The sequence below is a fragment of the Choloepus didactylus genome, chromosome 5 (genome assembly GCF_015220235.1).
Source record: "Choloepus didactylus isolate mChoDid1 chromosome 5, mChoDid1.pri, whole genome shotgun sequence".
Lineage (NCBI taxonomy): Eukaryota > Metazoa > Chordata > Mammalia > Pilosa > Megalonychidae > Choloepus > Choloepus didactylus.
Window position 1 is genome coordinate 49,834,746 of NC_051311.1, and position 13,443 is coordinate 49,848,188.

The window sequence follows — 13,443 nt, forward strand, 5'->3', positions numbered from 1 at the left end:
GAGCTTTAGTATATTTTACTTCTGGGGGGAACTAGCCAACTCACCACCTCAATTTCTTCCTTCCCTTCCAAGTTGTGAACTATTTCAAGTATGAAAGTATAAGGAATAATATAATGAACATCCATGTGACCATTCCCCAGCATTGTTGAATTGTGTTTTATCATATTTGCTTCAGATATTTGTAGACAAATAAAAAAAAAACTATAGACAGAGATAAGGCACCTTGTAGTCTTACGTCTGATTCCTTTCCCTGCCTTCTCTTGCCCTTCAGAGATAACCACTCTCTTGTATTTAGTGTTCATCATATCCATGAATCTTTTTATATTTTTACCATGGCCATATATCCATAAATAATATAGAATATCAGTTACATGTTTTAAAGCTGCATGTATCCTGGAACTTTCTTTGTTGCTCAGTAGTATGTTTTTGAGGTGTATCCATGTTGATACATGAAGCTCTAGTTCTTCATTTTTACTTATATATTGTATTTCATTATACAAATATGCCAGAATTGCCCAGTTTTCTCTTAATGAATATTTGAGTTGGCTCCAATATTTTGGTGTTATAAACATTGCTGGTGTGAATATGTCTTGCACGTTTGTGTATATATAATAGCTGAATGACAGGACATACAGGGTATATGCAAATACCACAATATGAGTTGGCTTAAACAATGGGAATGTATTGGTTCATGGTTTTGAGGCTAAGAGAAGTCCAAAATCGAATTGACAGCAAGGTGATGCTTTATCTTTGAAGACTGTGGCATTCCCTGGCTAGCTGCCAGTGATCCTGGGGTCCTTGGCTTATCTGTCACATGGTGATGTCCTCTCCTTTCTCTTCTGGGTTCTGTTGTCTTCCAGCTTCTGCTCCTTCATGTGACTTTCTCTTATTATTACTGAATTTCTTCTGCCTAAAAGGATCAATAATCCAGATTGAGACCCACCTTGTTTCAGTTGGCCACATTATAACTAAAATAACTTCAAAAGGTCCTGTTTACAATGGGTTCACACTTACAGGAATGGATTAAGATAAAAATGTTTTTCTCGTGTACATAATTCAACCTACCACACATGCTCATCTTTGACTTTACTAGCTATTACTAGTTTATTCTCAGACATTTGTATTATGCTCACCTGTTGAATATGAGAACACCTTTTGCTGTATATTGTTGCCAACTCTTAGTAATCTCATGGGTGTGAAGTGCTATCTTGTTTTAGTTTGCATTTCTTAGATTATTAATGATGTCATTGATTTTTTCATGTGTTCATTGGATATTCTGAATCCTCTTTAAAAAACTACTTGTTAGTAAATCCTTAACTCATTTTTCTTCTGGACTATTTGACCTTTTCCAAAAAGAGAGCCAGTTATCCCAGTATTGTTTATTGTATAGTCCATTCTGTCTCCCACTGAATTATATTGCCAATTCAAACCATATAGCATATGTAAATACTTGTATCTTTGTTTTTGAGCAATCTGTTCTGTCCTTGTGGGTTCTTTGTCTATCGTATACCAGTACCATTGTTTTATAACTAGCTATCTAGTAATATCAGTCGTCTCTCCTTATTCTTCAAAATAGCCCAAAGGCTGTTATTGTGCATTGCTTCCGTAAGAACTGTAGTATCTGTTTGTCAAGTTCCATGAAAAAATAAACAAACAAAAAGAAAAAACCTCTTGGAATTTTGTTTATTTCAGTGAATTGACGTGGGGGAAAATTGGCATCGTTATGATACTGAGTCTTTCCATACAGAACATTTATGTAGGCAAAGTGGGTACAGACCCCTCTAGTCCTCCCCCACATACACACACATACACACCATGTAGTATAAATGTAAAATAAGGTTTTAGTGGTGAAAAATATAGAAGTATCAGAGCACACACAATTGCCTGAGCTCTATTATCCTCATTCCAATGTGTGCTTTGACCAAGTATAACTAGAATTAATGTACCATGGAAAGAGCTCCTATGTAATAATTGGAGCTTAAGGTTAATTAAATGGCATTATTAGAAAGGAGAAGCTTCCCAAGCTCTGTAGCTGTCGTCAGCCTTTTCTTGTACTGGGCTAACTCAGACTTGCTAATCCAGCTTCTTGCTAGGTTACCAAAAGAGGGAAGGAAATTATCCTCCAATGTCATCTGTGTTTCTCTCTTCCCCTCTCTTAGCCCTTGCATATTATTTTGTTGATTCCTCCATGAAGGTCTTGCAAAATCTTTTGTTAGATTTATTTCTACACTCTTTATAATTTCTTTGGTATGAAGAGTGTTTTTTTGTTTTGTTTTGTTTTGTTTTTAATTTGGCTGTGGCTGACGCATTGGAACGCTACATAATGTTTGAATCTTTGATCTTAAATCCAGCAACCTTGCAAAACTCTTGCATTAGTATTAATAGTTTATAATTATTAGTCCTTTTGGTTTATAGACTCTCTTGGATTTTTCTATAGGTAGTCATGTTTCCTACAAGTAAGTTTTTGTCTCTACCATTCCAATTCTTATGTCTCTTTTTATATCTTTTTATCTCATATGTTTAGCTATACTCTAGTATAGTTGAATGAGGGCAGTGATAACAGGAACCCTTGTCTTACTCCAGACCTTTCACTGTGATATTTTGCTGCAGGTTTCTTGTAGATGTTCTATATTAAATTAAAAGATCTCTATTGCTAATATTCTAAAATTCTGAAATATTTCTGTAAATATTCTATTTTTATGCCTGTTGAATTTTTCAAAAGTATGTTCAACTTTGTTATTGATTTGTAAATTAATTCCATTGTGGTCAGGAAATTGGTCTGTATGAAAACAACATTTTGTATTTATGAAACTTGTTTTTGTGGCTCAGAATATTGCCATTATTTAGAGGTAAAAGGAAGAATATCATAGCCTGATCAATTCAGTAGAATTCAGAAAAGCAGGAAAAAAATTACAGAAAAAGCAGTATAAATAGAAAGACATAAGGTGGTAGAAATAAATCAACTATACAAATGTAATTGTGCAATTTGTTGTAAATCAACAGGTGATAGCATTTTGATGTATTTCTATGTCCTGACAAAACATTATTTGGTTAAAATGCAGTCAAATATATTTGAAACAAAGCAGACAGACAGAAAATCAGCTATAATCCATTTATATGTGATGCAACAGTTGAAAGTAAAAGGATGAGAAGATAATCCTGGCAAATAGTGGTAAGAGGAAAACTTGTATAGATAGGTTAATAGATAATTGAAATATAAGAGAAAAAGCATTACTGGAAAGAAAGATAATCATTATTTAACATTAAAGGAAAAAGAAATGAGAAGTTTGGGAAAAAACTCAAACCTACAGAATAGTTGAATTAATAATGCAGTGAGCACCCATTTAAACACCACCTAGATTCAATGATTGTTAATTTTTGCTGTATTTATATCTTTTAAGAAAAAGATTTCACCTAACCAGAATACATTATCACATCTAGGAACATGAACAGTTCCATAATTCTAAGGCATTCACCTTCTCTTAAAAGTCAATGCCACTATAATCAGACAAACCCAAAATGTAGGACATTAAACATGACAACTGTCCTGAATGATCTAGTACATGATGAAATTTCCACAGTTGTCCCAAGCATTTCTTTCAGAGCTATTCCCTATCCCTGTTTTAAAACCCACTCTGTGCATGTGTTGCATTAATTGTCTTTTAGTAATTGTTGTTTTTTAGTCTTTTAGTCTTCCCACCTCTTTGTTTCTTCATGACCTGATTCATTCATTCAGGACAGTTGTCATGTTGAATGTCCTTCATTTTGGGTTTGTCTGATTATAGTGGCATTGACTTTTAAGAGAAGGTGAATGCCTTAGAATGCAGAATGTCCTACATTCCATATTTTTCTGATTATTTCATTTTGGCACTTTTCACATGTTTCTTTATCCCCTAGAAGCTAAGCATAAAGCCATGATTAGGTTCTATTTAAATGTTTTCCAAATATACTTTATGGGTAATAATCTGTCATTTATGTTGCATCACATCATGAAGCACATGTCAGATCGTCCCACTATTAATGGTTCTAAGCCACATCTCTCCTTGTAAGGATCTTTGCCTTTAATGCATTGGGGAATACTTTGAGATCGTGTGAATATCCTGTTCCCTATGGACTTTTTACCTAGTGGTTTTAGCATCCCTTGATTCTTTTCTGAATCAATTATTTTATATTAGATGGCATTCTTTTGTAAAAAAGAACTTCCCCTTATCAAATAGGAAAAAGTATAATTTTTCCTGCAAAGGCAGAATAAATATGAAAAACATATCTGTAGGATATCATACTCTGACTGATAAAGCAGTTCTGCTTGAGTAGTCAATTTAGTCATCATAAATGAAGTACCATTTGAGGGATGATCTGAAGAAGGCATTCATTTTTTTTTTTCAGCAAATATTTGAGTGTTTATGCTAAATACTGTTCTAGGCCCAGGGTTTACATAAGATAATAAAATAGACAAAACCTGCCCTCTTAGACTTTATTTATATTCTACTGGGGGGTAGGAAGTTACATGTAATTAACAAAATAAATAGAAAAAAATATATATAGTAAGGTGGTAATGGAGAAAATAATATTAGGAAAGGGATAGAAACTGACTCTGTGCTTGTTGGTTGGGGAAGAGTTGAAGAGGTTGATGCCATTCTGCACAGGATGATCAGAAAATGTCTCATCGGTAAGGTGACATTGTAATGGTAATAAACATTGCAGAAATATAGGGGAAGAGCATTCCAGGCAGAAGGAATACTATGTGCAAATATCCTGCATTGTGAGTATCCTTCGTATGCCCAAAGAGGAGCAATGAGGCCAAGTGATTGGAAGGAGTGAAAGAAGGAAAGGATAGTAAGAGATTGCAGAGGGCCAGGTCATGTAATGCCTTATAGACTGTTTGTGGTTTTTACTTGGGGAAGCCATTGGAAGGTTTTGAGCAGAAGAATGATATGTAATCTAAAGTTATATTTTTAAAAGACGACTCTGGCCACCATGCCATCTAAGAGTGGAAAGGAGAGACCACTTCAGAGACTATCGGAATAAACTGGAGTAGAACAGAGTGATAATGTTAGAGAAGGAGAGTTGTGGTCTGATTCTGCATATATTTTGATTTAGAGATGGATCAATTGTCAGATGTGAGAAAAAGAGTCGAAGATGATGCTAAGGTTTTTGGTTTGAGCAACTTAAAGGAGTTTTTGGGTGGGGGGGTGGGGAGGAAGAAGAGAGAAATCAGAGTTTAGTCTTTAAATACGTTAAGTTTGAGATGCCTCTTTTAGTTATACAAGTAGAGATGTTGAGTAGGAAATAGGAAAAAGGAGTCGGGAATTGAGAAGAGAGAACAGAGCTGGATTTAAAACTTTGGGTTTCACCAGTCCATAGTTGGCATATAAAGGCACAGGATTGGATGAGGTGTCCTAAGGAGTCACATTCGTTAGAAAAAAGTAAAGAAGATATCTAACACTCTCTGGGGATATGAGAAATCAGGAAAGGAGTCACAGAGAAAAGTATTGCAATATTTAACTATAGAAAGAATTTAAAACTTCTCTCATTGCCTCTCAAACTCTTAATGCATGTGTGAATCACCATGCAATTTTGTTGAAGTGCAGATTCTGATTAAGTAGTTCCGAGATGAAGCCTAATTCTGCTGTTCTATTCTATCAGGCTTCCAGAAGATGCTAATGCTGCTTGTCTGTTGACCACACTTTGAGTAACAAGACTTATTTTATGAAAACAAAAGAAACTTAACCTGGAAAACAAGTGAAAGTGTAAGAAAATAAGGATTAATATCCAGAATACATAAAGAGTATCTATAAATAAATAAGAAAAATCTAGTAACTCTCAGTTGAGTAAAATGGAGAAAGAATATGGATAGAAAATTTTACAAAGAGAAACTCAGTTGGCCAATAAACATGAAAAAATGCTCAACCTTTTGGGAACTACAAATTAAAACAACAAGATCACCCCCCCACCCCCCCACCGCCGCAGGTTGGCAACAGTTTGGAAGTTTGATAATACCCATTATTGGTGAGATTGTGGGGAAAAGATTATACTCATACACTACAGATATGAATACAGTTGATATGTATATGTATTTTTGGAAGACCATTTGGCATATTTATTACATTTTTAAGTATGCATATCCTTCAATATAGGAATCCTATACCTAGAAATTCAAAAGAAAAACTTGCATCTTTGCACAGAAAGGCAGTTCAGAGCTATACAGTGAAGCATTGTTTGACATTGAGAAAAATGGGATTATCTAAATGTCCTCCAATAAGAGAATTATTAAATAAACCAAGGGTCTTGAAATCATTTTGCTCGTTTAGTCCCTCTGTTGCACATTGAAAAATTGATAGCTAACATTTTTCATTATAACTTTAAATAGTTTAAAAGGGTGTAATTTCTAGTGTGTATTATATTTGTGTTTGATATATTTTGGTCAAAACTTAAGCTGCAGATTTAGGTCATTCCAATTTATAGACAGTATCTACCACATAATATAACTAGCAAAGCCAATTCTTGCTGTCAAACAAGTCAGATAAATTGGACTCGTTTTTCATCAAGTAACAAGTCTGACTTCATATTTAATAAACATGTTAATATTTACCTCTTTAACACCGAACACATTTCTGAATTCTAGGCAGACAAGTTGGCTAGCTGGATAGATTAATTTACAGTCAGATATTGTGAGGGATGGATAAGGCTTGGGGCCGAGCCAAGAATTTGTTTCTTTAATAAAATAAGGTCCTGCCCTTAATATATTTTTTTTTTTTCTCCTTTTCTCTCAAGGGACTTTCCCTGTTCTCTTAATTGTCTTGTTTGCTAAGTACCTTGGAGTTCATACTTCTCAGAGCAATGCGCCTTAGTAGGATTTGAGATAGATAAGAGATTTGCCTTTTTTTTTTTTTTATAAAGTAGAGAATGGTGATTGTAAAAGAGGAAGTAGGAAAGGAGAAACAGTTCTCAAGTAAACCAGCTAGGAAAAGTACAAGTAGAAATTGAGGCTCCGAAAATCAGTTGTCTTAAAATTATCATGTGCATCTAACCCCTGGTTACCATTGAAGTTTGAAGATCATTGAAATAAGCAGTGTCATATCCATATTATAAAATGAATGCTTATATAATCATTAAAAAGAATTAAATATATATGTACTTACTTGAAAAGAATCTGAGGCATGTTGTTCAGTGAAAAAAGCAAGTGTTAAAAATCGTTTTATATATAATTTTGGATCATGTATTTGTATATTCTATGTATATATGTATTTATATTTTTTATATGCATAAAAAGTGGGAGGATCCACAAAAAATTATAAACAGCACTTACCTTCTTGGTGGGGAGCTTGGGAATATAGGAAATGTGAAAAGAGATTTTCATGATTTATTCTGAATACTCATGTATTATTTGAAACTTCTATAGTTGAGAGTCTATTATATTACTAGTGTAGAAAAAAAACAAAGATCTTTAATAATAAAAAGGAAAAATCACTGTACTAAATGATCTCTAAGTTCTATAAACTCTGAACTTCAGGGAACACTGATGGTTACTGCAGTGTAGTTGTCTACATTAAAATATTTCTAATTCACATCCTAAGTGACTTTAAATTCTTTTAAAATATCTTTTAGGTGTGGAATATCAAACAAATGATTAAGTTGACGCAGGAACATATAGAGGCCCTATTGGACAAATTTGGTGGGGAGCATAATCCGCCATCAATCTATCTGGAGGTAAGCTTTTGAGTTATCATATTGTAGTAATATTGAAAAAAAAAATGAACTTATAAAATAAAAAGCATTTGTATTTATTGTATTGGTTGTCTTAGGGAGTGATATTAGAAATAGATATGGGAAGAGTTAGCTTTGTCTAGAAACTTTTTAGTATTTAGTTTCAAATACTGACATAAAGTTGTAACATAAAGTTCACAACATAAAGTAGTATTACTTTTTTTAACTTGGAAAACGTCAAATAAAACTAAGGGAAGGTCATATTTAAATTTCAGAATATTACTCTGAATAATAAATGGATTTTAAAAAAAGAGAAACGGAGGTCAGCAAACTAGTTACCATATCGGAAAAAGGAGGAGCTTTTGTAAAACCTCTTTTTTTCTCCCCGTCCCCCAATTGGTTTTGTTTCCTTATAGGTAAAATTTGCAATTTTAAATAGCCTAACATTCTTAGCTTTATTGTTTAACAGTGCCTTGAAGCTAGTCTCAAGACTTGAACATGATTGTGAATTTATTAAGTTAGTCATTGTTTTTAATCCTATGAGGTAGTTACTATTGTAATCATAGATAAACTTTCTTGGCATTCAGTTTCTTTTGTAAGTCATTCAGGTTCCACAGCCCACATTATTCACCACTACACTGTACTGCTAATCAGAATTAGACAACTTCAACACCAGTTTTTTTGCCAGCATTTTCTGAGTCTTAGCAAACTTTTCCCCATCATTAGATGTAATGCGTTTGCATCAGTAATCTGTGTCATATAGCAGTGATTCGCTCTCTCTTTCACATACACGCACACATACACACTCTTCAGGTTTTTTGGTATTTGAAAACTGATGATCATTAAAAACAACAATAACAAAATCTTTGAGCTTATTCTTTGCCTGGCACTGTGTTAAATGCATTTATTATTCAGTTTAATCCTTATAGTTACCTTTGAACTAGATACTAGGTACTAGGTACCTAACTCTAACTCAGAAGACTATGCTCTTAATCACTACCCTATCCTACCTTTGTCAAGCCATTGTCTCCCCTGCAACCCCTAAACTCTTATTTTCAGGCTGAATATTTCTAATTCCTCCAGCCCTTCTTTATGACATGGTTTGTGGACCTTTTCCTAGATATGTTTGGTCAGTTCCTTTTAAAATTTTTGAATTGTTTTAAAATTGAACAAACTGTTCAGATTAAGTCTAACTAGGGCAGCATATGGCAGATTTATAGGTTCTATCATTATTATATGGTGAAGCAGTAGATTCTTATTCTCGGGAGCTAATGCTACATGGTTACTGTGTAGAAGACAGTATAATATTGAGATTAAGATGAAATATGGAGTCACACAGACCCTGTTTGTATCCCAGCTGTCCTTAGTTTCTGCAGGCAGATTAACTTTCCTATACCTAAATTCATTGGTAAAATTTAATTCTGTCATACATATGGTGATTTAAGGAGTCTATAATCATCAAATAGCATAGTTTCTGATACATAATAAGTGCTCCATAAATCACTGTTGATTCATTCTTTCACCAGAAATTTATTGAGTGCCTTCTAACATTTGTGTTTGCCCCAAGGATGTAGAAATAAACAAAAAAAGACAAAAATCTCTGCCGTCAAGCAGCTTATATTCTGATGGTTGAGTGGGTGGGGTGGACACAAAACAAACGCATAAGTAAGTTAAAACTTTGCACTTATTCAATTTGATAATATGAAGAAGATCCTAGTTGGAGATGACAGGGTTCTTCCTGGGGAAAATTGACCAACCCAAAAGAAAAGACTTATAGGGACTGATATTTGAAGGTCCTTCAGTGAAAAGCCAGATCTCTACTGATTATCCACTTAAAGCCATCATTCTACAGACTTCCAATCAGCTATTAAGAGTTGTTAACTTTTAAATATGAATGGACAGTCTAAGAATAGCCAGATATTTAAGGAAAACTTTTAACCAGAAAAACAAAGGCAGAATTACGAACAGGAACTCAGAAACAGTGCAAAGAACGGAAGAGAACTTGAAAATAACTAATTAACATGAGAGAGAAGAGAAGATGTAGCACCTGTTCTTGTTTCATGACTGTACTGAAGAAGCAAAAGCAAAAGAGACCAAGAAAGAGCTCTTGGATATTAAAAATATTGTTGCAGAAATTTTAAAAATGTATGTGTGTACATGTGTGTGTATGCATATTTGTAAATGACTAAATAAATTTTGGAAGATAAAATTGAGGAAATCTTCCAGAAAGCATAATGAAAACAGAGATGGAAAATATTAGAGGAAAGATGAGAAAAGTTGAGGGTAAATCCAGGGAATTTGTAAAAATTGCCAGTCCTTTTAGCTGCAAGAAATAGAAACATCCAAAAACAAGTTGCCAAAACAAATAGGGATTTTAATTTTCCCTTCATTTAACAAGAAGCACAGAGGCAAATTATTCTAAGATTGGTCCTTCAACTCAAAGTTGTGAGGCACAGCATTAGATCTTTATAGTCCTTGTGGCTTGTTTGCATGACTGCAGCAGATTTGAGGACCATGCCCTAGTGCAAGGCCTAAAGTAGAAAACAGAGCCAGAAAGGTTCTCTTGTGTACCTAGCTCTTATCAAAGAAGTCTTTCCCAGAAAAACCCTGGAAGTTTTTGTTTGCTTCTCATTGCCACAGTGGGGTCACATACCACCCCTAGACCAATGACTATGCTTAATTTGCAATAAGAAGCTAAAAAGTCAGATTTTTCCAGAGTTTATAGTTTTGTTTCTGATTAGTTTGTGTACCAGCAAGTAGAAGTTGTGCTGTAGTTGTTTCATTCCATAACATTTCAGCAGAAACCCCTTTCATAGTTTTATAGGGAGATAAATTTTTAGTTATCCCTGCTTGCTTCATCTCTTCCTTGTAGCAAAATGCAGGAGAATCCGTTATATCACTATCAGAAATCCTCTTGATTTTCTATTTTCGGTTAATAGTTTATTAGAAAACTAGCTTTTAAGTTGTAGATTTTCTCCTACTGGCAACATGAATAATAATTAACATTCTTTTGATTTCCTTGTTAATAACTAGGTTGAAATTAGTTATAGTACTCTAAGTAGAGGTTTTAAACTTTGTCTATATGTTTTCCTGGTAGATTCTTTTTTTCTGGACTTGCAATGTTGGAGCACAAAGAGGGAAGGGTGGTCTTTCTGGAATTTCCCTACATATCTAGTGTCATTGAATTCTGGCTGCCTGAGAACTTACGGTTGTATACTAGGGTCCCCTGCAGACTTATGAGGGCAATAATAGATCCTAATATTTATTGAGTGCTTGTTATGTACCATGCACTGTTTTAAGCTTACTATTGTTCCTTCCATTTTATAGATGAAAAAACTCAAGCACAGAGGGATTTAGTAACATGGCCAAGGTTGCACAACTAGTAAATGGTGTAGCCAAAGCCTGAGGCCAGGTATTCCGAATTCAGAGCCTGTCCTCTTTTTTTTTTATGCAATTTTATTGGGATATAATCCCATAACATATAGTCATTCAAATTGTACAATCAGTTGTTTACAGTATCATCATATAGTTGTGCTTTCATCACCGTAATCAAACTTTGAACATTTTCATTACTCCAAAAAATAAAATAAAAATTAAAATAAAAAAGAACATCCAGAACATCCCATTCCCCTCCTCCCCCCATTGTTCATTTACTTTCTTTAATACAGTTTTAATTGATACATATTCACATACTCTACAGTCATCCGCAGTGTACAGTTATTCACAGCACCATCATACAGTTGTGCGTTCATCACCAGAATCAATTTTTGAACCTTTTCTTTACTCCAAAACAAAAATAACAGCAAGAAAGAACACCTGAATCTTTCTATCCCCTCCATTCCACCCTATTCGTCTAATTTTTGTCCCCATATTTCCAGTCATCTGTCCATACAGTGGATAAAGGGAGGGCGAGCCACGAGTTTTCACAGTCACGCAGTCACACTATACAATCTATGTAGTTATACCACCGTCTTCAAGAATCAAGGTCACTGGGTTGCAGTTTGACAGCTTCAGGTATTTCCCTCTAGCCGTTCCAACACACTGAAGACTAAAAGGTGATATCTATATAGTCATAAGAATACCCACCAGAGTGACCTCTCAGCTCCATTTGAAATCTCTCAGCCACTGGAACCTTATTTTGTTCCATTTCTCTTCCGCTTTTTGGTCAAGAAGATCCTCTCAATCCCAGAGTACTGGGTCCAGGCTCGTTTCCAGGAGTCATTTCCTGCGTTGCCAGGGGGGAGTTATACCCCTGGGTGTCATGTCCCATGTAGGAGGAAGCGTAGTAAGTTCACCTGCCGAGTGGGCTTAAGGAGAGGGGGGGCCGCATCTGAGCAACAAAGAGAGAGCCTATGCTCTTAATCACTATACCATCCTTATGATACTGACAGCCTTTCTCATCTTTAGTCTTTACAGAACTCAGTGTAACACAGAGCCATTTTATCAAAGCAAGTACTGTAATGAAAAGAGTACTGGGAGCTAGGTGTTTTCTGTGGAATGCAGAGTAGTCCATTTAATATCACTCTGGGGAATTGCAAGATTTCAATGTATCTTGTAAGATTAAGTTCAATAAGAATAAATTTAATGAACTAAAACAGTCAAAATTACTTTCACTGATTTTTCCCATTTAAATTAAGTAGATCCTTCCGTTTTTTCCTCCTTTCTTTTAATTATGTTAACATGTATACAACATAAAATTTCCCATGTAACTATTTTTAAGCATACAATTAATGGCACTAATTACATTTACAATGTTGTGTTACCATCACCACCATCCATTACTGAAATTTTTCTATCACCCCAAATAGATACTTTGCACACATGAAGCATTGATGCCCGATTTTCCCTCTCCTACACCCCTGATAACTTGTAATCTACTTTCTGTTTCTATTAATTTGCATATTCTAGATGTTTCATTCAAGTGAAATCATACAATATCTCTCCTTTTTGTGTCTGGCTTATTTCATTCATTTTGATGTCTTCAAGGTTCAACCATGTTGTAGCATGTATCAGAACTTCATTCTTTTTTCAGCTTAATAATATTCCTTTGTATGTCTATACCACATTTTGTTTATCCATTCATCTGTTGACAGACACTGTGTTGCTTCCACTTTTTTTGGCTATTATGAATTGCGCTGCTTTGAACACTGGTGTGCAGATAACCTATTTGAGCCCCTGCTTTCAGTTTTTTAGATAAATACCTAGACCTATTCTCCTAATATTTTTTAATTGAGAATATGTCAATACTTCATTCCTTTTGATGGCCAAATAATATTCAATTGTATGGATATATCACATTTGGTATATCCATTCATTAATTGATGGACATTTGGGTTGTTTCTATTGTTTGGCTAAGAATAATGCTGTTATGAACATTTGTGTACAAGTTTTTGTATAAACATATATTTTCACTTCTCTTGGATATGTATCTAGGAGTGGAACTTCTGGGTCCTATGATAACTGTGTTTTAACTTTTTGAGGAACTGCTAAACTTTTCCAAAGTGGCTGCACTGTTTTACATTCCCATCATTAATGTATGAGGATTCTAGTTCCTCCACATCCTCACCATCACTTGTTTGTCTGCCTTTTTGATGATAGCCATCCTGTTGGGTGTGTGAATTTGTATCTCATGATTTTGATTTGCATTTCCCTAGGGATTAATTATGCTGAGCATCTTATGTGCTTAATGGCTATTTGTGTGTTGTTTTGGGGGAAATGTCTATTCAGATCTTTTGC

General features: G+C 34.5%; 1 protein-coding gene across 4 annotated transcripts in view; it reads left to right on the forward strand.

Moving 5' to 3' along the window:
- BRAF (B-Raf proto-oncogene, serine/threonine kinase) overlaps positions 1-13,443 on the forward strand; it is a 192,889-nt gene that overhangs the window by 77,760 nt on the left and 101,686 nt on the right. For all 4 annotated transcript variants that reach the window (XM_037836016.1, XM_037836017.1, XM_037836014.1 and 1 more), the window contains exon 2: positions 7,609-7,710. In XM_037836016.1, coding sequence (XP_037691944.1) covers positions 7,609-7,710 — 102 coding nt within the window. The remainder of the gene's footprint in view (positions 1-7,608; positions 7,711-13,443) is intronic.